Below are 26,429 nucleotides of genomic sequence, written 5' to 3'. Positions count from 1 at the left end.
GATGCCATATTAGTCTTGATAGTGTGGGTTTTTTAAATTTACTGCGGAAAAAAAGTGAATTTAAACAGGTTTTTATAATGTATCTGTCTAGCACGTATCTCCTTTAACAAGTGCAATGCACTTCAGTAACTACATCAAGGCTAGAAGTACTCCTTAAGCCACAGTAAGTACAGAGTCTTTCCCTTTCTGATTTTGATAGCGCTGGTTTATAGTTACAGCTTTATAGTTATAGCAGCATATAAACTTTTTTTTACCCATCTGCCTTTGATTTGCGTTGCTCAGCCAAGTCCTTGCTTTGCCTCTGAAGGTACGGGATGGAAAGCGCTGTGGGAAGCAGCAAGGGAAGGAGTTCGCTCCTGTCCTCAGTCCTACCGAGCTGACCTGGACAGTACAAACTGTTACGTTCTCTGTCACACAGAGACAAAACAATGATGCAAACGTGAACATCCTAGGAAGGGGAGGGTGTCCATTATGAGATATAATCAGGCACAGGAGGTGGCACTGGTTACAGAAGATAAGCTTTCAAAGCCTGTCCCAGCTATATTCTACCGCCAAGTCAGAGATAGGCGCGTCTGGAGCCTCTTGCAAATTAAGTCCCCTCATCAGTGGAACAAGGACATCAGTTTGAAATCTTACTGTGCATTAGGACTCACCCAGCAAGCACAAAACCTCAAGTCAGGCTCCCGTGGAGCTGAAACAATTTACTGTTTCCTCCCTTAAGAAAGGCTTGCGTGGTGAAGTCAGAAACAAAGTTAAGTGGCCAAAATTTACTTAATGCATCTCCAGACAGCCCGAACGAACCCCACCATGGAAGCTTCCCTCCCTCCAACTCTGCAAGCCTGCGTTAAACTGATGAAGAGAGCACTGAACAAGACCAAAAAACCATCAACTTAAAAACACGGAAAAGCAAAATCTATCAGAGTGCATTAATGGGGTTGGGAAAGCAGTACCATTTTCATCTCAACTCAGCACGTGAGTTCAGGAGTCACAAGTGGAAACCCATCCTCCTCCTCCCGATACTATCGTCTGATGACAGTGTTTCCTCGGTTGCCAAGGTTACTAAATTTATCAGCGATCAGAGATCAAGCTCTACAGAAATATCTATCTGAAGACTTCTGAATGATCTTACTACTATTGCAAGAGAAAGGCTTAAATATGCCACGGTTCTGTGGCAGGCAGCATTCCTCTGCATTTTTCTCTAGGGGCAGCGCAATCCTTCCAAAACCTTTATCATGATAATGCTGATCCTCAACAAATCAACCCTGAAAATATGAAATGTCACTTTTCAGACCTTAACCAAAACCCTACCTACAAATACTCAACATTGAAAGCATCAGGTAAGCTTCCAGAGACTAACTAGCCAGCCAGAGCATGATGCAACTGAAAATCTGTGGAAAAGCTGATGCACAAAAACCTGTTCTCAACCCTCTTTCAGGATGGTATAAAAAAATTATTGCACTGCATGATTTGGTAGCCTCAGCCCTTCAAATCTTTTATGACTAATAAAAGAAAGCTAGCTGAAAACATTAAGTGTTTTCAAAACAGGTTCAGTTATACCATCTCTTCATCTGAAGTCAAACACTTAATTAACCCCATTGAGGGGTGCAGTTTGAAACAGAAAACAATTTTCAAAAATGAAAATTACTTTTATTTCTCACTTTGATACCCATAAGACTACAACTGTTCAACAAGGTAAACTTAACAGTTATACAAAACATTTGTAAATATTTACAGACTTAACTGTACAAAATAATTTAGAGTTTACAAAAGTTTCATGCAACCTCTGTTGACTGACACAGTCTAGGAAATCTCCTTGAAGAAGCATAAAAGGTCTTTGTATTTATTTATTTAATGGTTCAAAAAAAGGATGCTGCAAGGCTTCATCAAGAGTAATTCTTTTGGCTGGATCATATTCCAGCATCCTGCGAACAAGGTCAAACAGCCTTTGATGATCTGTGTCTTGGCAATGCATGAATTCCTGAAAGAAAAAAGCAAGTAATTTAGAGAGATCTTTTGCAACTGCGACTAACAAAATAATGAAAAGGCTGTCTCCTACCTTTAAAGGCTTACAGCGTCTCCTAACATAGCGTCCTGCAGAACTGTGCTCATCCCAGTCCAATTGGTCATGGTGGAAGTAATGCTTTCTGCATGGCGAGGAAAATAATTTTAAGATAGTGTCAGCACAGAAAGTGGGCAGATGCCTTTCTAAGAAGTTTTGAAACACCATAAAAGTGTTCCTGCACACCCCTCCGCGTTTGGGAGCTAACATCTGTTTAAGCAAATACTTATTCACAGAGACCCGTTGCCTTTATACTACCATTGTCACAACATTTGGAAAACAGGTCCTTCAATATTCCAGTCAACAAAGAAGCCACTGAAAGCATCCTTTCCATTACTGGCATTTAAAGAGATTGATGCTTTCAGGTATTCCAACAGAACAACTTGGGCTCATCTGCTAGTAGCAAGAAGACAACTTGTCAATCTATCAGCTCTTTAAAAAACGTTTCTTATAAAATCTGCAGAGTTTAAGTGGTTAGCAACTATCTAACAAAATGACATAATCCCAAATGTCTTGAAAAAGTGTAAGATGCATGAGACTACCAGTGCAAATTAAGTTCTGAGAAATTCACACCTCAACATCAGATTAATACTGCTACGTCAGTAGCACTTTATTTTTTAAATACCCGAATCTATTCCAATTGCAGCTTTTAAGTTTCTTCTCATTTTTCAAAATGCATTATGAATCAGTTGAACAACTGTAATAAACTAAATACAACACCCAACCCAAAACTACTGCAGTACTACTATAACATGAGTTACAGGATTATCTAGGATTAGCTGGCAGGGGGACAGCTTACTGCAGAAAGAACGGGCCATCAAATCTCACATACTCTGGATTCTGCATGTATGGGGGCTAGGGGAGAACCCTGGGCTGGCTGCTTCTCCTTGCAATGGAAGGGGGAAACTTCTGCTGCATGTAGTTATCTTTGAGGAAGAGAGAAAGATCACTGAAGCAAATGTCTGAGGGGTACGAAGGGACGGGGGAAGAGGCTGGCAACTGTGTTAGCAAGACAGGACCCTCTTTCTTCTCAGTATAAATCTTCTGATGGCAGCAAGTTCTTTATTCTCATAGTTAATAGAAAAATGGGTGTCTACTGTTCTGCTGATCATAGCAAACTTCGTTTTAAAGACTAAAGAACATTCACACTCAGTTACTGTTCAAGAGGTTGGCACATCTTGGTGTCTGGCAACTCAGACTAAAACCAGAAAAGAGGACTACTGTCAACTATTTAATGCACCTAAATCTGACACAATTTCTTGCAGTAAACTAACAAGTAACAAGAAGCCTGGAACTCTCTTTGTTGATCTTCAGAAACTCACAGCTAACAATGGAAACTTTAAAATTTCTCTTGTAACAGGAAAATATTAGGCACGTCACTTCTTCTGTCATGAACTTACCTGGATTTCTTTATCATGTGAGCTGGCAGAGGCCCTAGTATTCTTTCCATCATTGCCAAGTGTTCTTTACTATCATGCGTCTGCGTGGGAAAAGCAATGAATGTACTTAACACATTTTTCTACTCTCAGCCGCTTGGTAACAACACTCATCTATTAACAAGATGTTTGCCAGAGTACTGTCACAGTATCTTTATACATTATCACATTAAATTATTAAAAATAGATTATGCAATGCAGCTTGTTATATAGCACTTTTCAGTTAATAGTCCCCTGAACAACAGAGTTCATAAACCAAGTTTTGTAAGAGCGTGTTTTGTTTACTCTTCATTCCAGCATTATCTTCAGACTCTAGACAGGCTTAAACAGTCTGAAGGAGATATCCAAGGCACCACATTTTCATACACGTATGCTGTCTTTACAGTGTCATCTGTGTAACCCTTAAAAAGCCTGTGAGCTTATGCCTTTTACAGTAACAGTTAAGTACACGTCATTAAAAGATCAAAACCAGTAGCCTGTAGCAAAAACGTTCTATTTAATTTTATGTACATACCTGAAACACTGTAAATCCCAGATAATACTCAATTAGAATACAACCAATACTCCAAACATCACAAGGCTGGGACCATCCCAGGGCTGCCAAATAAACAAAGTTTGTTTTACTTTTTAATATATTCTCAAAACTTGTAATCCACAGAGCACATGCCCACTTTCCATGCATTTACCCATTTTCCCCTTCCAGACCTCACCCCAGACCTTTGTGGGAAAAAGTAGGAAAGGAACATGTTAGTTTTGTTTTTAGAGTATTTCTTCTGCTGTTTACCCTCAAGAACTCTACCATCGCCATCTGTGAGAAATGACAGAGTTGTTAGAACCATGAACAACTACCCCAGTTTATGAAGTAAAGACATCTGAATGAACTGTAATTAACTGTCTTAAAAAAAAAGAAAGTTTACAAGTCTTTACTGACCTAAAATAACCTCAGGAGCTCTGTAATGCCTTGTAGACACTAATGTGCTGTGATGCTCATCATCAAAAGTTGCACTTCCAAAATCAACAACTTTGATGTCTGTGTTTTTTAAAGTGCGTTCATCTCGCTTCTGCAAGAAAATGAAAATGCTATTTGTTAGTATTTTTCAGAAGCATGCTTAAGCAAACGATATTCACATTATCTTGATTCATCTTCAAAATACCAGTTAACATAAAACACTAAAAATTAAACCTATGCAACAAAATACTCCTTCCAAATACATCAACTACTATTCAGCTCAAGCTCCAAGAAAGAGGAGCTGCTAACAAAGTGACTTAGTCTGAATACTCCAAACAGCTGAGTAAAGAAAGACCTTTCCCCACAGTAACAGAGCTCCTTTCCTCTTTTGTTAACCTTCAAGTTAACTTCAGTTAGCTGTTAACTCCGTCCTGTTTTTTTCTGCCCACTGGTGCACAGTCATTTATATAATTTTAGCTCTAAACTGAAAAAAAGATCAAGCCTTATGCATAAACTAGGGGCAGTGAAGTCCAAACTGCTTCTCTGCCTCCAACAAGGTTTTATAGTTTGAAAAAAAGAGCGGCAACATAAAAAGAAATTTGTATTCTTGCCAGTGTTAGAAGAGATTTGTGCAGACAGGTTCATCCTAATCTTGTGTCTTAGCATTTTCTTAGATTTATAAGGAAGACACTGGTCAAGAGAAGTCTTACTCAGGGCTCATGCCAATTATAACACTGCCCAACGGCCAATATCACGTGCTGATGACAAACACGGAATCCATCTTAGCTATTATGCCAATGACTGCAAAACTGACAAGCACTTCAGATTCCAAGGTAATCGGATAGAAAGCAGATCTAACATTCCTCTCAAACACAGGGATGTGTTAAAGAAAGGGATTCAAATGGGTTAAGAAATGTGAAGGCAAAAACCTGGGTAAATTCAAAGCCATTAACATAATGCTCCCTAGGAATGCCAGAACTTCATTAAACAGCAAAGAACTTAAGTAGTGATCAGATGAAACAGTTTAGTTTGAATAAGAGCAAAGTTACTTGCTTAGCAGAAAGTTAGTACATCTCAAAGAGCACAAAAAACATTTCTAGGAAATATAACTCTTACCACTTGATCTTTCTACACAATTCCCCACCTGCTTGCCACCCCCAGCCCCATCCCCACCCCTGAAAAACCACACTAAACACAACTAAACATTCAAAAGTAGCCCAATTCAAGTTGGGAGAAACAAAGAACAAACTTACCATTTTGGCATTGTACTTCACTATGTAATCAGACTCCACAAACAAGATATTTTCAGGCTTCAAATCAGTATGAGTTAGTTTATTATGGTGTAAAACTACAAGGAAGAAAACCACCAGTATTCCATAATTAATACAGAAAATTCTTAAAAGGGGAAATAAAAGAACATACTTGGTAAGAGCACTGAGATTTACTTACAGTTTATAGACTGGCAAATTTGGTAAGCCATATTTCTAATGTCGTTAATATGAAATGGCAGAAAACTGTTTTCCTTAATAAAGTCATAAGTACTAAGACCCAGCAGCTCAAAAACAATGCAAACATGGCCATGATGATCAAACCATTCCAGCATCTGGACACAGCGACTTAAAAAAATGAAGAAAAAAAAATATTAAGCAAATGAAGACCCAGTTTACTGAATAATTATCTTCTGCAAATCCTTAGTACGCTGACTAATTTTATACTTACAAAGTGCTGCTTGGATCCATGGTGTTTAAGTGTTCCAACACCTGTATTTCTGAACGGGCTGCTTCCCGGTATCTGCCAACATTTTTCACAATTTTAACTGCTACATGCATTCCCCTCCTTTAAAAGAAAGTAAAGCATTGCAAACTGAATCAATTATTGTTAAATACTTAAAACCCCAAAGCAGCTCTATTTTAATCAGAGAAACACAGGAAGATTAAAGTCATGGAGATTTATGAATACTGGATACTGGAGTACTGTGCATTTAGAAAAAATTTGAAGAGTAATTTGATTATGGAGTCTGACAAAAGAAATTTACAGCTCAACCAGCTGTAAGCAACTGCTTTCAAGCAATGCTTTCACCATGCATTCTGACATACAAGAACCTAAACTGTTTTCTCAGCATCTCAGCACATCATCTTCTAAAAGCCAAGTCTCCCAAATCAATTCTGCACTCTTTATATACCCTCATATTCTCCAGTTATGGCAAAAGCACTTGTAGAACCAACAGAGAAATATAACTAAGCAAATCCCAGCTCTCCCTCTTTAACAAAGGCAGGTGACATCTACTTAGTAGTTTGCACCATGTGGTTATACAGCTCGTACAGGAAAAAAACCAACTTAGTTATAAGACAAACATGGTTCAGGCCATTTATTGCTAAAGACAGATTCTCAAAAGCTTAGAGGAGAAACAAAGTACTTCTCTATTTACCATCTTGTATAAAGTCAATACCATTCAAGGCCCTTTGACAGGGCAACAGAAAAAAACAAAAGGCATTAATAGTACCGGAAGAGATAACTGAAGAACCTTAAAAACTATCAGGGACAGGTGTGGTATCACCTGAAAATCCTTGAAAATTCTGAACTACACATAAGCTTACAAGGTAGCTCTCAGAAACAGTGTAATTACTTAAATATACTGCAACACTATTTGAACTGCAACCTTCTTTTAAAAAACGTCTCTGATCTTTGATTTCTGAGTGAAGCGGTGTCTTTTGTCATGAGATCCACTTATAACCAACACTTACATATCATGATCTATGCACTCCACTACTTTTCCAAAAGCTCCTTCTCCTAAAGTCGCAACAATTTCATCTAAAAAGAACAAACACAAGTTAGAATTATAAAACTACTTAAACAAGAATGAATATTATTAATGTAGACTTAAAAATGTGCCATTACAAAAGCATAATTACTTAAAATCTCAGCATCTGAATGCATTATTTTATTGGACAGGTGTCATAAAAACAGTTAGCCAAAAAAACTATCTCTTGCTCTAATCTCAAGATTCAAGTTCATTTACTAATTGGAACTTTTTGAACACAGTATTTAAATTCTACAGAAAAGAAGATATGCAAAAAAACAAAAAAGCACAAAAAAAACAGAACAAAAAGAGCAATGAAGATTTCTTTATCCCCCCTCCTCTGACATACTATTCTAAACAGATTTTTTTTTGCTGAAAAGTTTTTTAAAAGTGTTGAAAAATGTTCTATACATCTTGCTCTTAGAACGTCTCCACTTTCACAGATCAGGTGACCCTCCTCATCATCCTCTACACTCCTGGATCTTTTCCTTCGGTGACTCTTCTGGAAACGGCACCAAGATCGTCCAGCCAATCAATATATCAGAGTGAATTCAGGGCAGAATACGCAATTCATTCAGCGGGGAGATATTCAGGCATTCAGTTACACACCAGGCCACGAACAGTTGGCAGGAGCAATTTCAAATTCAGTCCCCAGAAATTCACAGGGCACAGTTTATGTTACAGAAGAAAAACATGGCAAGGAACAGATTTTCAGATAAATACTTAAAGTGATAAAAGCAACAGAAAAAACAACACAATTTTGTCTCTCAAACAGTGGCTTAATTGAAGACAGATTAAGACTGCAACATAGCTATTTCTAATACTTTGCTAGCAAACAGCAAAAAAACAGTATTTATTTACATATCTAAGCTTACAGTCAGGTGAAATGTTTCTATTTTTAAAACTTACAGTTCATGTAATCTAAATATAAAAAACTAAAAAGTAATTTTACTTCCCTCACGTTCAGAGAGAGAAGAAAAATTACTCCAAAGTCCTTAATTCACATTGTATAATCTAACACAACTTGCTGTTTCTACTGCAGAAATATGATATAAAACACCTGGAGCTGAAGATATATCAGTGGGCATCATGCCAATACTGAAAAATTCAGAGAGCATGCCTTCAAAGAAGGCAAGCAGCAAGCTTATCCCAGCTTCAGTAAGACATTAGCTGCCATTAGCCAAGCACATGGCTTATCAAAGTTTTCTGGAATCAGGTGTAGAATTGTTCTTATCAATTTACCAGACATGCACGTTTCATACTTCCGATTAAGCTTACATTAAAAAGGCATGTCACTTCAATTACTTTTAGCAATAGGATGGATGGCACCTCACATTCTACCTGAAAAAACACAGTTCGCTATGCCGTAAAACTAAAAAGTGACAACTGTACTTTGAAATAGGATAGTTACCTGTTTTCAATTTCAAGATAACATTTTTCATATTAATCCCAGTGATCTTAACTACCAGCCACCTGTGTCCCGTGTATAGCTAGTACTGACGATAATCCCACCCCCCACCCAACGCTCTGATCCAAAAGTTTCAACTAAGAACACATTCATATGCTCACAAAAGGACTCAACTACAAATCCTTTTTTAATAATACAGTATTTCTTAAAGTACTGTGATCAGGAACTGAAGTTCTAGCACTCACTTAAGAAGTCTATTACCACTAATTCATTAATAATAAAGTTAAAAATTACTCATACCGAATGTGATTGGTGACTGGAGCAATGATGTCTCTTATGCTTCCTTTTATGACTACTTTTCCTGCTCCGACCAGAGGATTTGCTATAGTGATGATGGTGACTCTTTTCATAGTCTCTGTGATAATGCCTGTGGTCATATACTTCACAGAAGTCATTTCTGTATTCCTCAACATATCTCCGGTCATGATGGTCTCTTTCATTTATGGCTCTATCGTCCAAATAATGACTGAAAATATATTTTAAGTGAATGTTCTCCACTTCAAAAACTTGAGGTTCCAACAAGATAAGTGACTTGAGCTGAGTTACAGAGTTACATAGTATTCGTCTTTACACCAAGAACGTTTCTAATTGACTCCCTCCCCAAGAATAGTGGAGCTTTTAAAGTTCCTTTATTAGGAATCTAACAACATTGCCAGTCTCAAATACACAGCGGCCATCCACACAAACAATATATAATCTGTCCAGTTTGCACAGTAAACAAGAAACTCAAACTCAATAGGAGAAACACTTCCTAAAATATACTGAGCAACTCCATTACAGCCTCCTAAATCACAGATTAAAACACCAGATACAGCAATAATCCCCTTCTACGCTTTCAAAGCTCGGTGTTAAAAAACAAAACCTGGAGACTAAGAGAAGCAGCATTCTTAGTGCACTGCATTAAACATTAAGAACCTCAGAGTACCTGGATCACGGATCTTCTGCACAGAAAAAACCCAACTTTTAACAAGCTGCTGAGGCCAAGAGCCCCCATATTGCTGTACACCTACCCCTTCCAAAATTTTTTAAGCATGAGTATAAGCTCTTAGAAGAATTCCATGGGATCATCTTCTCAACGAAAAAGAATAGAAAAACACATCCTTCCAGTGAAAGCAGTGTGGGAGAAAAAGCAAACCATCTCCAAACCAGTAAGAAACTCATACTTACCATTGCATAAAACGATTAAACAAACATTCTCTTCCGTTAGTTCACATTAAGTAAATGAAAAGGCGTACTTTTTACTTGAAGTTTAATATCCAATGCATTCAATACCAATACTTAACCGACAACAGTGAAACATACTAGTAACATTTACTTGGTTTTATTAAAGAATTTCTATTTAACAATTCAAGTACTGTGTTAACAAAACCAACTACTTCTTAAGCTCATCTTAAAGTGAGCCAAACCTTAAGGAATTGCCAAGTCTGGGCCCTTTAAAACTCTTATCCTCAAAATGTTTCATTTTAGACGTGATAAAAACATTACTGCTACTCAATTCAGAATCTTATACCTTTCTGAAATGTGATTTGGTTTATAGCGCTTGCTTTCTTGTCCACTGCTGTGGGACCTTTTCCTGCGTTTACGGCTGCTACTGTGCTTTCTTTGATCCCAGCTCTTTCTGTCATCCCATTCAGGACAATGCGATTGTTTTGAATGCCGCATCTGCCACTGAAAAAAAACCCAAATCAACAAAAACACATAAAAGACAAAAGCATTACACTAGTATTTATAGATGCAAGTCAACTACTGTAGTCTGATCAAATGTAACAAAACTAGAAAGAACCATTTCCTCAAATAATTATTTTTCCTCAGCTTCCCCCACATGTTATTTTGGTCTGGGAGCAGACATGGCTTTCTCCTCCTAACGCTGTTACGAAACACAAATCAAGATTAAATAGGCCAACTCATCTTCACTTAATAGCTTCAAACATGTCATTAAAGCCTGTTTTAAATAAACTCTCAAGTGACTAAACAGAATAATTTCCTTAAAGTCTTTGTTGGAGAGAGACCTTAATCTTCAAACATCCTCTCCAATATAACCTGGATTTAGTTCTTCATACTATAGTCTACATCAGTTACTACACGCAAGTCAAACATGGACCATCAGTCCAAAAACGTCTCTCAGATGTATTTACAGATCCCTGTTAAACAGATACTTTTAAAGTTTTAGCAATAATCACAGTGAACTCACATAACTTTGCAGTACTATGCGCCAACCCACAATTTTTGAACCCTATTAGCATGCAAACGTATGAGGGTGTTTTACAATTCAGCTGATTCACCAAAGACAAAACCCACCAGCTTCCGTTGCTGGGTGTTATATGCAGGAATTCTGTGTTCAAACAGGTACATGCACAACTGAAAGAAAAAAAAAAAAAGTAAAGTAAAACACAGCTGCAGAGTTGTAGAGCATAACAAAACCTGCCATTATTTGTTTATTCTTCTTTGCCAGAAGTGCTTGAAAATAAGAATAAGCTTATGTATCTATGGCAGTATATTCTGAAGAATGAACTAACACAGGACAAGAAGTTGTTTCCATTGCAAGCAGTGTCAGCAAGAAAAGTTTAGAAACAAAGATTGCACTAAAAATAACCCACGATTGTATAAATTTACACAGAACAATGATGACTGTCTCTATACCTACTGGAGGTGTTAAGAAGGAAACTTTGAGAACATGTAAATGACAGGCCTGTTCTGAAAAAGGTCTTCTGATACTTATAATTTATATTTGTGACAGACTGGTAGTTGAAAAACACCACATGCTAGACATCTGCATCAGTTTTTTACAGGTATCTTTTTAAAATACAAATACCATGTAAACAGAATGACAAACTGCAAAAATGACGGGTACATCCTTTTGAGTCAGTCATGATTCTAGGTCTCCCAAAAACCTTACTCACTTATGATACATCAACAAGAAATAAAAATACTGACGTGCTGAATGACAGACACCACAAGGATCAAGACAAAATTAAAACTGATTAGTGTTCCATTTACATGCCTCAATTTCTTCTCTTATGCAGCTCCCAAACGATTTTCCTTTATTTTCAATCTACATAAATCACAAAGCACCCTCAGGTTTCTGGTTATTCTACTTCTGAGGTGAAAAGGTCCACACATACTCAGTTATAGGTGAATTGAGGATTTTACTTATGACTGCCTTTTTTTTTTCCCTTCCCCATTTGGCAGAAGGCAGGCTACACTAAAGACTCTCTAGCGGACAAATATCTAAATAAAACCACCTTTAAAGTGTCCTGCAGAGGGGGGCTTAGGGGTGTACGGACGGCCATTTGACACAGAAAACCGGAGAAAAGGCTTAGCGGAAGACTAGCTGCTGCATGACCACACTCAAGCTCGTACAGATTTACTGGAATTAAGAAGCTGCAAATTCTGTCCCTAAAGTAACCAATGAAATGCAAATGAGGAGGAAATCGTTAAGAGTCGGTCTGTGTAAGACCCAAAGCGGCCACGATCCATTTTACGGTAGGAGCCACCTTAAGATTTTTTTAACTATTATGCACTCCCTCTAAATTTATGCACCGAAGCACTTCACTTATGTAATACTGACAGCTGACACGAACATATGCATTCCTATAGTATGTGGTCCAAATCCATATCACAGGCCGTTTTCACTCCCACATTTCGCCATAAGGTTTCCCAAACAGGAGCCACCGACCTTTTGTAAAAGTTCCATTCATGAAGGGCCCCAGGAAGGCCACAAAAGTCCTGTCGTAAGCTGCCTACACTGCAATTTCTAAATGTCTCTCCTCCAAAACTTGGCTGGCTGCAGGGACTGGAAGAGGTCAAAGGCTTATTCCTTTGAGATGACTAAAGTCCACCGCACCAGGCCGATCCGAGCGTGTGGGGTACAGCCACGCAGGAGTAGGTCCCACAGCAGACACCCATTACCCCAGCCCACAGTCACAAAGTCCACTTACACGCCGGTCTTCCCTCGGGAGCATTCTAGAACCGAGAGTGTGTGTGTGTGTAGTAAGGGCTCGTCTGCACTGCCCTCTGGGGAGGCGCAGCCATGTTCGTGCAGGCCGGGCTGAGCAACCGAGCTGCGCGGCCCCCACACAAGCACCCGCCGCACACGAAGACCCACCTCTGCCCACCACAGCCCCCCCACCGCCCGCAGAGCCCCCCTCCGCCACAGGAGTCCCTGACCGGGGGCGGTGGGGGTGTCGTGTACTCAGGCTCCCTCCTCCTACCTTAATACCGCCTCAATAAACCCCTCACGCAGGCGGTGGAGGGGCTGCTCCCTGGGCCGCGGAGGCAACGCAAGCAGCTCCCCCCCCCCCCCCCCCCCCAACCCTCCACTTCCCCGCTGCTTCGCACCCCCTGGAAACAAAAGGGAGAGAGAGAAAAAAGGAAAGATGAAAAGAGCCCGCGGAAAAAAGCCGCTTCCACCACTTACAGCTGAAAAAAAAGGCGAGCGAGCCCCGTCTCCGCCCTGCGCACAGAAACAAAATGGCGGCCACGACCAAGCGCGGAGAAACTGCTTCCTTCACTCCTCCCTCTCTCTCGCGGGTTCGGTGCGGGGTGACGTCAGACGCACGCACGGCGGGCGTAATGGCCGCCCCCTAGCGGGGGCGGGGGGAGGGGAAGAGGCGAGCCACCGCCCCCAGGCCGCCGGCGCGCTGAGGGAGCGGGGCTATGGCTGCCTGGGCCTGGGCCAGGGCTGCTCTCGGGGGAGTCTCACGGGGGCTGAGGCCGTGTGGGTTGGGGACCCCAGTTCACGCAGTGCTTCAGTAGGCAGCCCGGGTTTGGAGGCCGCCAGCTGCTGCAGGGCGGCCCTCCCCCCCCCACCCCCGGGAGCTCTCTAGGAGTCACACTACCAATTAATTCCTCCTAATGAGTGCATCAAGCCTGGCTCTGAGCAGTTGGGTGGCCAGGTGGATCCCGCTGCTGGGCCTGGCTTCGTGCTTAGGCGTCGTGTCTGAGAGCTGCTCGTAGGTGTCCGGAGGGATTCGCTCCCGAGTGGCGTGAGGGGCCTGTACAGAGAAACCCAGTAACGCTGTGCAGCCCCGGCGCGGGACAGCCCCTCATCCACAAGCCCCTGGCCGCTGGAAAGGGAGCGTGTGCCTCGTGGGGTGGAAGCAAATCCATGTTTTCCAGTGGTGGGGCAGCCCCAGCACGGGCAGCTCCTGGCTGACGCCCGTAGGGATGTGTGGCGGCCACTCGAGCCCTGTCACAGCTCCCGGCGGAGGCGACCGCTTCCTCGCTCCCAGAAAAGCAAAACCCTGGAATCACAGGCCTGAATTAATGCTGTGCTGCACAGCGGGAAAACACTCCCAACTCCGCTAGCAGCCGTTTGGATGGAGAATTTAATAAGCCCAAAGAGACTGTTCTAAAGCAAAGCAAAGTCAAAATGAGGGGGAAGTGGAACTGAAATGCAAGCTTCAAATTTATTAACTCACAGTGGTTTATCCAGGGGAAAATTACAAATCCCTGAAGGTTAGTGGATAAATTGAAAAATTCACAAGCTCAGCGACTCTTTCCCAGAATAATTTTCTCAAGTTTTACCTCTAATGCAGAAACATTTTGCAACTGAAGCAAAAAAGAGAGTATCTAAGGAGCGGTACACTTTTTACTGAACAGGTGCTGGTGTCTTTTTAATGCCAATCCCCAAAATTATTAGCAAATAGTACTCAAATGAAGACATAAGTTTAAAACTTTCACTAAAATTTGTTTGGCAGTGAGCTTAAGCTAAGCATTTAAAGGTGGTTTGCACTAGAGTGAAAATCTTGTTTCTCTTCCTGTTTTCTTTTTTTCATTATTATTATTGAGGAAAGGAAGCTAAAATAGGGAGCACTGCTGGCTGTTTGCTACCATGTGGTTTTTAAATAAACTCTTTTCCTCATAGTCCTTGTCATTTACCCAATCTGTCAATGCCAAATATGGCTTTGATGACCGTGGTTTACTGTTTCTCATTTAGCATGTAAATGATTGGTTATTATTTATAAAACTAGGGAGAACATCTGCAAAGTGTTGAGTTTTCCCAATATCCACTGAAACATCCCCTGCCTGAGGAATTCTCTCAGATCACATGCAGCAGAAAAAAGCGGGATAAAATTATATATACAGACAGTGAGCATGCACACGTGAACATGCCTGCAGAAGCATTGTGAACATGCCGAAAATATCCATTGGCCTGACACTAGCCAGCTGTACCAGATAATTCCAGTTTCTCACTGATTTCTTATTCCAAGAGGAATGTCTAGGAAGGGTAAATGGGATTTTATAGAAAGTTTCTTGCTGAAAGGCAGAGGACAAACCGGTGGCTAGTATCCCTAGCAGAGCAGGGAAGATGGGGTATGACAGGATCACATTGTCTGCCTTCCTTGCCTCACTGCCTCTTTTAGGGTTTTACTATGTCTTACCTTTGCTATTTTTGTCTTCCAATATAAACAAATGACAGCCCCTCCAGCAGCGTATAACAGCTCTGGGACAATTTGGGGAAGTCCCGTTTAATGGGAAAAAATAAGCTAATGCTGAAGAGGCTATCAGAACTGGCAACCTTGAAGCAGGAAAATTGTGGTTTTGGTTTTCCTGTCAGGAAGAAGGATCTTCAGCCTGGAATAGAAAGGGTGGAAATAACTATTGTTCATTATGAAAATGCAGCGAATGAGAGCTAGTAAAAATTTATCATTTTCAGTTAAAGATTTCTAGCTGAACAATTGAAAGAGGAACAAATCTATCAGAAGTTAAGAATAATTAGCTTTTCATTTTGAACCTTTTTGAAGAAGAAAAGTGGTGTATAAAGGTTGTGCCACCTTCACGTCAAACATACGTAAACGAAAGAAATTTCCTTCTGAAGCGAAAGCCTTATAGCAGATTTTATAGGAAGTTGCCTCCACAGACAGATCACAAAGCAGTTTCAGCTGTTGGTCTTCGTGCTGAACAAAGTGCTTTCAAAAATACCTCTACAGCCATTCAGAAGGAGAGCCATATTGAAAGCGGTTAATTTTCTTTCCTGTTCAGGAGGTGGCAGTGGAGGCCCAGCGGTAGAGGAATATCAGATGAAATTTAAGTGGTTATCTCAGAGAAGGCTAAAGTCAGGAGAAATTCACTGGCCATGACCAGGTTATGTAGTGCAAACAAAGCAACAGCCCTTCTAGAAATGGCCATTCTTAAGATTGAAATGATCTAACAGTGAAGAATCAAATGACAGAAATCTAGTTTTACAAAACTGGGAAGGAAACTCATTTGAGTGTAGTTACAGCTGCTTCTGCTGTCAAGCACTGTGGTATTTTTTTGTTTATATGAGGTATTTCCTTGTTTAATTAGACTTTACAACACCAAATGTATGCACAACTTGTGGAGAGCAACGCAATGTGACTGTTTTAAGATTGCTTTGTACAGCAGAATATGTTACAATTCAGTGTAATTATCCTGGTGGGACACATTTGTGCATGTACGAAAAGCTGCATTCAAAACATTTGCTTCAAAATGCAGTTTTGGACGGTCCCTCTTTCAACTGCTTTGCAACAGTAGGTGATCCATCCTCACAGCAGCTAACCAGGAGACGTAAATCTCATTTATTTTTCTCATTGTTGGGAATACAAAATTTAAAGCAGGGGTTGCCTGCCTTGCCCAAAGTCTCAGAAAGACTCAACAGCAGAGCCAAAAATTTCTGGCTTTCAGTACTTCCAGTGTTGTGCTGTGCTTGCTTTCTCTTAATTAAAAGATGTATTGGTTTTGTTTGTCCTCCCTCTGTTTTGTGTCAGAGGGTGGTTGATTAGCAGTTGTGCTTTGCCTTTAGTTATTACGGATTTCTGCAGTTCCACGGTTTAGTTTTTATACTGATGGAGAGTGTTTTGTAGACCCCCTCGATTGGGTGGTACCAGCTGTAGCTTTGCTTGGGAGCTCAGGGACAGTACTGACAGCAGCGTCTGTTTATAAGGGACTGAACTGAATGAGGATGGAAAACCCACCAGGAGCATTTCTAAGATGTATCAGAGAAAATATATTATTCATTTCACAAATCACTATAACTACTGATCAAGGGAGCCAGTGTCCTAGATTGTTGTGGCATATGTAAATTCAAAGAGATAACAGAAGCTTGGATGGGTGGATCAGCAGAAAGGCAAAGCGAGAACCTACTGATAGTAGCGTTTCCACTCCATGGGAGTTTTTTTTTGAAAAGGACAAATTTAAAATAGATCTATTGGTTTTGGTTGTTTTTTTTGTTTGTTTGTTTTTTTTTTTGCCAATAATGCAGTAGCATAGAAAAATGCACATATTCAGCTAGGTCAAAAAGAACAAGATACGTGTATGGCTCAGGGACACATTTTCCTTGTTAATGAGTAACCAGAATTTTTCTTAGAAAAGCAGTGACCCAGAAACTGTATGTGAGCGTGGGCACTTGTGTTTATTCACATGTGCATTCATGAAAAGTTGTGGCCAAATCAAACCGTGGTTCTCTTTGAGCTCTGGCTGGTGGCAGACTGGCACGGCCTACGCTGCCCTCAGCATGTTCGTACATTGTATTAAGATATTAAGGGCAATTGAAACAACATGCCCTCAACGGCTGGCAGGTTGCCACTAAGGCAAGATGTTTTCTTTCCAGTGTTTAGACTGGTTTTTACTCCAGTAAAAATACCCGCTGTGATCATCCAGCTGGGATCACCGTGGGCTGAACTGACACGATCTGCTCCCTTTTATTGCGAGGCTCACCGGGAGGGTTGAAACTTGGAGTTTTCTCACTCTGGGGCACAACTGAGCCTTCTGAGGATCGAAATGTTTTAGCCTAATAAAGACTCGGGCTTGACAGTGGGAAGCCTGAATAAGCCAGCATTTATGGGAAATTCAGCCAGGTGACGTAACAGTCCCTTTTGGCAAGAGCTCCAACACCATCAGTAAGGACACTGTGATGAGAAAGGAGGTTGCACTTCACTTCTGGAAACTTAGGAGTCAGTGACAATACTTACATGGAGCAAAGTCCTCACTTGGTAACAGCAGGCAGAAGCAGGCTGTGCTGAGTAGCACAGGGGCAACGTGGTGCAGAAGCCGAATGTTACATCAAGCAAACTCCACCACTTACACCTACACACAAGTTTCGCCTCTGAGCCTCTTTCATCTTTATTTAGAAGAATTTTAAGTAACTTGAGGCAAGGATATCTCTTGCTGTACATTTTTAGTGAAATGGGTCCCTCGTCTCAGTAGAAACTGTTTACTGCAATACAAATAATAAAAAGAACACATTTAAACATCAGTTGCACCAGTTTTATAGGAACAGACTAAAAAGGCTCAGTCTCAGTCCGAGCTTTTTCCTCTCATTATGAAAAAGTGTTGAGTCTATGCCTTCTATTTGGGAAAATACTATGGAAGCTAAGGGAATTTTTGTCTCGTTTCTTTGCAGTGTGTTCTGAATGTGTGAGGATGAAGAGAGAAGCTGTAACGTGGAAACAAAAAGGGCAGCAGAAACCACAGGTACTTTTGTGCCTACATGCATATTCATGACTTGCCGTGCAGAGTCAGGGACATCTTTGTATTTTTTGAGTTTCAAAGCAATGCGAGTTTCTTTACAGCCTATTCTGTAGATTTTTAGTTGTTGAAATCTCCGCTATGAATAAAACTGAAGAACAAAATCCACACAGCCGAGCCTTTTTTTTTTTTTTACTTATTATTCTTATTTGACACTCACATTACAAAATTTAGAAACCAGACAGTTCAGGCAAACTGTTAAAACACAGTATAAATTAGGGGGATTTAATATATAAATTCTATACATAGGTAAGTTAGCTCGAACATGACTGACAAAAAAATTCCATAACAATCTTACCACAACTGTATAAAAAGGCATGGGAATAGGATGGGCACTATAATCATGAATGCAGGTTAAGACATTTTCCACAACAGCTATAAAGCGTAACAATGACCATGCTATTCTTGCAGTGTTTATGTGGGGTACAGTATGCATATTACCATTAACATTTTGCAAGATCTATGTACAGTCACAAAATCATAACAGCCACTTTCAAGTAACTTCACTGTTTCCTGCCTGTGCAATTAATAAAGTGTCAATATTTGTTCTGAGGACTTCTAACAAAGCTACATCGTTTGAGTATTATGGATGGTAGATGGATTTCAATTTGACCTGAAAATGCTAATCATAACATGAAATTGTTCAATTTAAAGAAAAAGATACAGGAAAAGCACAGCTCCTCATTATTATCACTCACATGATCAGTATATACCAGTCTTGTAATCCATATTTATTTCCTAGCTTAATTTTTTTGAAAACGAAAACAATAATTTAGTTCCCATTTTTCTAATAAGCACAGTTGTAAAAAGGGGTTACACCAGAAGAAAATCAAAACCTGGATATCTTTATGGGGTAATTTTTTCAAAGGATGCGCTTCCCAGGTGACCCTGGGGCCTGTCATTCAACCTTTGAATTTCTCAGTCTGAATATAAGGACAAGTTCTGATTACCCACTTTTACTCTGTGCTTTTAGGTCTGTGACTAAATGTTTTAGAATAGTATGTTCTTGGAGTTTAGGTTTAAGACAGCTGGCACTGTCACTAAAAGTGAAAAAAAATCTTAAAATCTGATTTCTCACCTTTACAAGCTGATGAACACTTGCTAAGAGTTCTGAAACCCAGAGGATAATTTATTTTCCATCTGTGTTGCATACTAGCAATGGTGTTTTTACAGACAGACTCCTAAGGGAAGTACTTGTACATTTGTAAGACTCGTATCTTGAAACACTTGAATTTAATAGTTCTGTGCGCGCATCTTTCACTAAGTATTAATAATTAGAAGGATTCTATTAGAAAATTCCTTCTAGCTCAAGGCGAGGACAGACTGTAAGCGATAACCCAACTTGGGCTGTTATAGAAATACGAATGATGTCAACTGTCCGGACTATACCTCCTGTTTTCTCAACTCTTACCCATGGGACAAATATCAAGACATCACCACCACATGTTTAGCTGTTTCAAAAAGACTGGAATTTTAGAAGCATAATTAAATAATGAAAGCAGTAATGTAGTACTGACCAGTAATTGTTCACCGAGGAAGTCACATTTCTCTGAGAAGTAGCCGGACTATGGAACTTTCTGGTCACAAATCCATTAAAGGGGCCTTGCACCTTTTAGAAGGAAGTTTCCTGTACAGATATTTAACTTACAGGACTCATGAGCTCTGAACTCGTAAGTCTTCTGCATTCAGGAAGGCCTGGGAACATTGCTGTACTGCAGCATTAGTCTGGGTTGGCAGTTTTAGGGCCACAGGGATGAAGGCAGAAGGACTCCTGTTCTGTTCTGACAGCTCTGGAGCACGACTATACAGCCCTTGGTATGGCAGAGAACTAGAAAAATGTTCCTATGGCATTCTGCAAGAGCTGCTTATGAAGCAAAATACCGCTTCTGGGGAGGGAAAGGCATCAAGGGAAGAGCGAGCAGTCTAAGCTGCTCTGAATTTACAGCATTACAGCCTGCGTCTGGCCCCAGTGCAGGACAGGGCATCTGGGCAGGAGTTACTCATACTTAGCTTTTTTCTGTAGCTGAGGTTATAGCCTGAGTTTCAGTGTTTTGCACCTGTGCAGCGTATGAAACACCACCCATACAACCTATTAGCTTCTTACCTACACCTTGCATAATGTACGAATGCAGGATGTGATGCCTTGTTATGAGCATTAGCTTAATGTATTTTTTTGCATATCTGAAAATATGCAAAAAGAATTTTAAAATAAATTAATACAAAACAGATGAGCCTCCTGATCTGTTCCATCAAAAAAAGTAACTTGTTTTCTGCCTCTGCTCAGCTCAGAGCTCAGCTGCTCCACAGAGCAGCCAACAGTGGTTGCAGGGAAAGGGACACACTCTAAGGCAGCATGCTTTCATCCCAACATATCCAATATCAAAATAAAAAGTATTGGTAAAGATTTCTGTGTCAGTATTTCACTGTGTGTTCTCCTGCCTTACCCTGCCCAGCTGCCATTGATATTAACAGGGATATATGCACAGCTATCTTGGTCCACTCTGCTGCTACGCTGTGAAAAATGGAAGTTAACAACCATCAAGGTATTTCTCATAATTTTTTTTAAGTATATCTTAAAATCTCTGTCAAGTACCTAACAAATTCTTCACTGTTGAAGTCCTTTAGAGCAGGGATCCTCAAACTTTTTAACCAGGGGGCCGGCACGCAGATGAAGTGGCAGGCAGTCATCTGTGGCTGCTTGGTTTCCCCCCCCCCAACCCCTGGCGGGGTGGTGGTGGTGGGGTTCTGTAAATACCGGGGGCCGGATTGAGGACCCTGGGGGGCTGTATCTGGCCTGCAGGCCGTAGTTTGAGGACCCCTGCTCTAGAGGAACCTCTTATAGTTCAAAGGATCTTGTAACCATTCTGTCAGATGGATAAGGAAGTAGGCTTTGCTCCAGGTGAGCTTCCAAGAACTTCCTACCTTTTCTAAGGGATGTGTCCCAGCATCAGAAATGAAAGAGTGCAGGCCTCTTGCATCATATGCAAGATATGCATCATATCATGAAAGACTGATATGAACTTGCATGTCGGCTTTGTACAGGATGATTAACCACCTCTGCACCCCCCTGCTAGTGTGCGTGCTGCCACAGGGACATGATATGCGCGCGCTGTTCCCCAGCCACAGCTCCGTAATGCCCTGCACCAACCACCGAGGTCATTTCACTCGACACACAATGTTAAAGACGACAAAAGAAAAGAAGGTCTTTGGCCCACAGCTGAGCCTCTGAGTAGTGACAAAGGGGCTTTCCCTTTGTCACAAGTTTCCTTGTTTACTCCCTAATCTCATTCTGTAATTACAACAATGGAAATAATCAGCTCACAATCAAAGGGATTTTGATTTCCAATGAGAGACACCTGAGACACTAAGGCTAATCTCTACCAATCTAAAAAGAAAAAAAAGGCTCTTAAAGGCAGAAAGTCAAATTTTGCTCTCAGATGCAAATAAATTCATTGGATCAGATTTAGTCCTTGAATTGCTGCTGAAACTTCAACAATGTCAAACAAACCTTTTGGTAGGGCTGGATTTTCACACTATTAAATGCACCTGCCCATCTGAGAGTTGCACCTGGCCCAAAAGAAAAGCCAATTGACTGGTTGTCAACGTGATTTAATCCTTATGAATAACTTAAAATGGTACTATAGTTCATAATTGCAGGACTGCTCCAAAACCCATCAAAATCAACTGGAGTTTTTCCTCTGGCACGTCGCTGTGCTTGGGTTCAGTCTCATTCTATGGAACACAGTCATTGTTAGGTCAAATACTGTTAACTATGTAACATTTTTACACTGATATGCAGAACTATCTCTTCTACTAACATGTCTTTTTATTAATAACTCCATTTACATGTTCAGTAATCTGAGCTGTGTTCTAAGCTGGATTTACAGTCACATGCGAGCCAGTGCTCATGTGCTTTAATAAGAGGTGCGTAAACTATTGCAACAAAACATGACAAAGTAACCAAGGTATCAGTAAGGGACTGGCTTGATTTTGAGTGATTCACTCACCACTGACCATATCATAAAGTATTTTCAAGATGAGAAAAAATATCTCTCTATGCTTAAATTGTTTCTTATTTGAAGTGCTTTAGCAGCTGTGTCCACACTTTGTCCAAGTGCCATCTCAGCAGTGGCTGGGATTAGTTTGCTTCCAGATCTGCAGCCCCCTACGTAGGCAGGGAGCTTCCAGCCAGCCGCGTTACCTGGACTGTGTTAACCGCCTGACAGAGAGGGCATCGACATGCCAGCTCAGTGTGCTCTGGGGTGCACAGGGTTCTTGTGCACCACACTCATTTCAAGAGGTTTTTGCCCTCAAGATTCAGTCACGCCCAGCAGACCTATATCCGTCCACCATTAATTAGGTAATGTGATCGATGCTGATGTGAAATTGAAGGCAAGATTGTATGGTTAAGTGCCTTTTGAAAGGCATTGAGCAAGTTCATCTACTGACTTCAACACAAGCTAAAGGCACACAATTCCCTCATCTTTTTTCACTGGGCTTTTTATCTTGCCCCACGTTGCAGAATGGCACGCTCAAGAAATTAAAAAACAGGACTTTTGCTACCACTGTGGTTACACTAGAGAAGATAAGAGTGATTTCATGTATTTGGGTCTTTTAAAATATTGCTGTATACACAGAAGCTAAGTTAATGCTTCTGAAAGACTCTGTTATCATATATTCACATCTTACTACCTTAGGGTTTTGATACTAACACTATCGGTCTAGTTTCACTCTGTTCTCTGTGTGGTATTAGTTCAAGCAGCTGTCAGGGAGGCATATTCATGGAAAAGAGTGGAATTAGAAAGCCATGACATTACTACCAGTAATTTGTCTAGATGTTAGTCTAACGACTATGTGCCTTATAGTGACCTTAGTGCTTGGTGTTAAGTGATACTGCTTTCTTTTCAGCATGGTAGGAGTTCTTTACACATTTATAGCAAGAAAACATTAATTACTGGAGGTGCTTTTCCCTGTTTTCGTGTAATGTTAATACATCTTTGGAAGAAACCTCTTCCCCAAATTGTCACCCTTTGTTTTCAGTTGTACTCACGCTTTGTAAAACCCGTTGGTGAAGCAAGGGCTCTAACCACTCTGTCTGGAGCTGTATACCCTAGTTAGGCCAAATATGAATTACAAATGCAACCGACAGCTGTAACTTAAGGCTTACATTGTTTCTATTTAAATCAATAGGATTTTAGCTACAAAATTATGTGAAGACAAGCTATGGTTCCTAAAAATCTGTTTTTTAAAAGCGCTGTCTTCTCATTTAAGTTGCTCTGTACTCTCATCTCCAAGTCATTTTGCAAAGAGGAGACAGCATCTCTGGAGATCGAATACTACAGATCAATATGCCACACCCCCCTATAAAACAGTAACTACCTCAGTTTTCACCAAGAGATGAGGATGTTTAGCACTTCTGAAAAAAAGACCTTTTAAATGTGTGACTACATAAAGGCTTAAAGATAATTCAGTGCTTCTGACAGTCCCACTAAGCCCTTAACACCTACCTAAATCTGACCTTTATGCTTCTGTTTTAAGCACTAAGGTTTGAAAGTTTTGAACTATGAAAGTGGTTTAGTTTGCAACAGTGATAAACTTTATGAGATCTAATTTAACTCATACTTACAAAATTGCCTAAATTCATGGAAGGTGCCCAAGAATAAAGTATTATCATGAGAAATCACATTTTGATTCATCTTCAGGGTGTTATAATGTCAGCTCTACCAGCTTCTGTTGGCTCATTAGAAAAGGAGTGAGGATTTGCATTTTAAAAAGCAGGGTTTAAGAAAGGGCCCATCCACCTACAACAGGTTTCAGATAAATAATAAAAAAAAAAAAATCCACAATGAAGTCACACTAAGCCTGTTAAAAAGATGCAGTCGTTAAGAAAAAAAATGACCATTTAGCAAAAACACTTAAGCATTAGCATTGTTGTAGATATGTTTATGGTTATTGCTCTGGATTTGGTTGGAATTTAACAGGCTTTTAATGACATCATTTTGGAAATGGTTCTGCTTGAAGGAACGGCTATGTATATGTTTCTCTGTATAGCTCTCAGTTCGTGTACAAAAATTAACAAACAGCATATTAACAGTACTACCAGCAGAGTGATCATTCCCTGGCTGGAATGATGTTGCGCCATCCTTACACTTAGTTCTTCCATACAAAGCTTGAATAAATACATGCTATTTTTATGTTCTCCCTGCTTGAATTTATGTGCCGATAGACCTATAAAAAAAGGAGAACTGAAGTTCTGCCTCAAGCCCCTGCAGATGCAAATCTAGAAGAAGCTGTCCTCATCTCAGCAGCTGCAAAAGCAGTGGATTCTGGGCAGCCATGACCCAGACTGCAGAGGTTTCCATAGATCATAACCCAACATAAGACCTGCACTGCAGACACTACAAACCTTTAGTATATCACATACTGCCTGTCCCAGGCTGCTGCACTCCCGGACCAGCTCAGCTGTCGGAGCTGCTCTCAAACACGAGCTCACCAATGCCTTACATTTCAACAACTCACTCAGGCATGGATACCTTCTGAGGCCTGGCCGAGGGCAGGAACAGTTCCAGTTTTCTAGCTAAATGCATAACCCAACACAGCCAGGTTTTGTGATTAGCCTAATTTTTCAAAACACTGAAGCCACCTGGAATCCCTCTGTATTGAAATAAAACTATTACTGATCTCAAAGAAAGGGTGACATCCTTCTGTTGTAGGCAGAGAAAGACTGGACCATCTGAAAAGGCCAGCATCAGGTCAGCAATGAAATGCAAAGTTCAATACTGTGTGGCATTTAGGTTTCACTTAAGCTTTTTCAGGCTTTTTCTAGGGCAGGTAGGAACATTCCTTCCACATACAAACGATTAGTCTACTGTTAGGGCTTAGTTTTGAATCTAATATCCATATAGTTCATTATCATTTAATATGTGTTACAATAGCACCTTAATTATTGTACAATTTTAAACACAAGACATAGTCCCTACTTCATATTACCTGTAAGGAAATGGCGAACACGGTTTAGATCCTAAAAATAAAAAAAGAGAAAAATGGCTATCTACTCACAAAAAACAAATTCTTTAGTGCATTCACTCTAGTCTGAAACCCTTTGTCTTTTTAAAGCATACCATGTAGTTCCCAAATTCAGAGCAATTACCCACCCCTCCCCCCTTCCTACCCTCTTAAGTATCATGTTGCAAAATAAACGGTACTGTATTAACGGGAACCTGATGGTAATGCAGTATTTTTTTTTCTTGAAGGGTGATAAAACCCTCTAAAAGATGCATCTCAGCATCAAGAAAATTAGGGAATACACTACATACATTAAATAGAGGTAAGCTGAGTCCAGAGTCACTTGCTTCTTCAGTTCAGCTGTAGATGGGGTGGTGGTGGGTCTTTACGTGATACCGCCTACACTGGGCCCTCCTCAGATCTGCCAAGATTCACAGTAAGAAAAGCAACAACAGTGGTGGGAAGAATTAACTAAGCAATAGTCATACTTCAGATTATTCTCTGTAAAAATTCAAGGGGTTGGTACGACTGTCCCATGCTGATGTGGTCTGTGTGTGACATACATGTATACATATGAGTGAGCAATGTCAGTTTTCATCTGCTGGAAGCTTATACCTGTAGCAGTCAGTGCTTTGTTCAACAAGGCTGGGGGACTGCTCATGTAAGATTAAGTTCTTCTTTCTTCATTCAGCAATTAACCAGATTGCTGCTGTGTCTGTGTTTGATTTACTTTTGCAATCCTCAGAGGGTTTAAAGAGCCGCTGCCTGAAACACCTGCTTCTGACATTTTCGTGCATGTTTTTTGCTTTCCCTTTTTTATACTTTTCCATTCTCTTTTGCAGTACCATGGTTCTCCACGCTCCTGATTTTCTTCTGTTCTCCTTCAGAGGCAAAAGTTACAGTGATCCTGACGCAGTTTGGGCACAGCCACAAATAGTCTGTTTGTCCTTCCTATGTCTTATAGTTAGAAAAGCGTCATTGTGCGCACAGTTCTGTTGATTGCGGTGGATGAATCCAGTTCATCCATCATGTTAGGCAGTCAAAAAACCCAACAAAAACTCAAACAAAAAAATTGTCTAAATCCCAAACAGGCATCTTTGGAATCAGTAGTGCAAAATCTTTGCGGATTCTTTTCCTTGACCTACTGCAATAACCTCTTAATCTTCAAGTCTTTCCTAAAATAGTGGATCTGTAAATTCAAAACATAAGAACAATGAAGGAAA

The 26,429-nt window shown here is 40.4% G+C and overlaps 2 protein-coding genes across 6 annotated transcripts in view; both read right to left on the bottom strand.

Annotated features, from left to right (window-relative positions):
• Positions 1-1,625: 1,625 nt before the first annotated feature.
• CLK4 (CDC like kinase 4) lies at positions 1,626-13,267 on the bottom strand. 5 transcript variants are annotated; one of them, XM_055811936.1, is made up of 14 exons: positions 13,130-13,267; positions 11,011-11,070; positions 10,223-10,380; positions 8,953-9,178; positions 7,656-7,746; positions 7,189-7,255; positions 6,164-6,280; positions 5,894-6,060; positions 5,698-5,792; positions 4,427-4,556; positions 4,010-4,092; positions 3,460-3,539; positions 2,057-2,144; positions 1,626-1,978 (listed from the first exon to the last, which is right to left on the bottom strand). In XM_055811936.1, the coding sequence occupies exons 2-14, from the start codon at positions 11,062-11,064 to the stop codon at positions 1,841-1,843; spliced, it is 1,494 nt and encodes a 497-aa protein (XP_055667911.1). In that variant the 5' UTR covers positions 11,065-11,070; positions 13,130-13,267; the 3' UTR covers positions 1,626-1,840. The 5 variants fall into 5 exon arrangements, with proteins under 5 accessions (XP_055667911.1, XP_055667912.1, XP_055667913.1 ...); XM_055811937.1 differs by having other exon boundaries at positions 10,223-10,374; XM_055811938.1 differs by lacking the exons at positions 7,656-7,746; positions 8,953-9,178 and having other exon boundaries at positions 13,130-13,230.
• Positions 13,268-19,374: 6,107 nt separating this feature from the next.
• RASGEF1C (RasGEF domain family member 1C) overlaps positions 19,375-26,429 on the bottom strand; it is an 80,795-nt gene continuing 73,740 nt past the window's right edge. Inside the window, exon 14 of the mRNA XM_055812639.1 lies at positions 19,375-26,395. Coding sequence (XP_055668614.1) covers positions 26,371-26,395 — 25 coding nt within the window. The 3' untranslated portion in view covers positions 19,375-26,370. The remainder of the gene's footprint in view (positions 26,396-26,429) is intronic.

The sequence above is a fragment of the Falco peregrinus genome, chromosome 8 (assembly GCF_023634155.1).
Source record: "Falco peregrinus isolate bFalPer1 chromosome 8, bFalPer1.pri, whole genome shotgun sequence".
In the NCBI taxonomy this organism is placed as follows: domain Eukaryota; kingdom Metazoa; phylum Chordata; class Aves; order Falconiformes; family Falconidae; genus Falco; species Falco peregrinus.
This window is presented reverse-complemented; position numbering and strand designations above follow the sequence as displayed.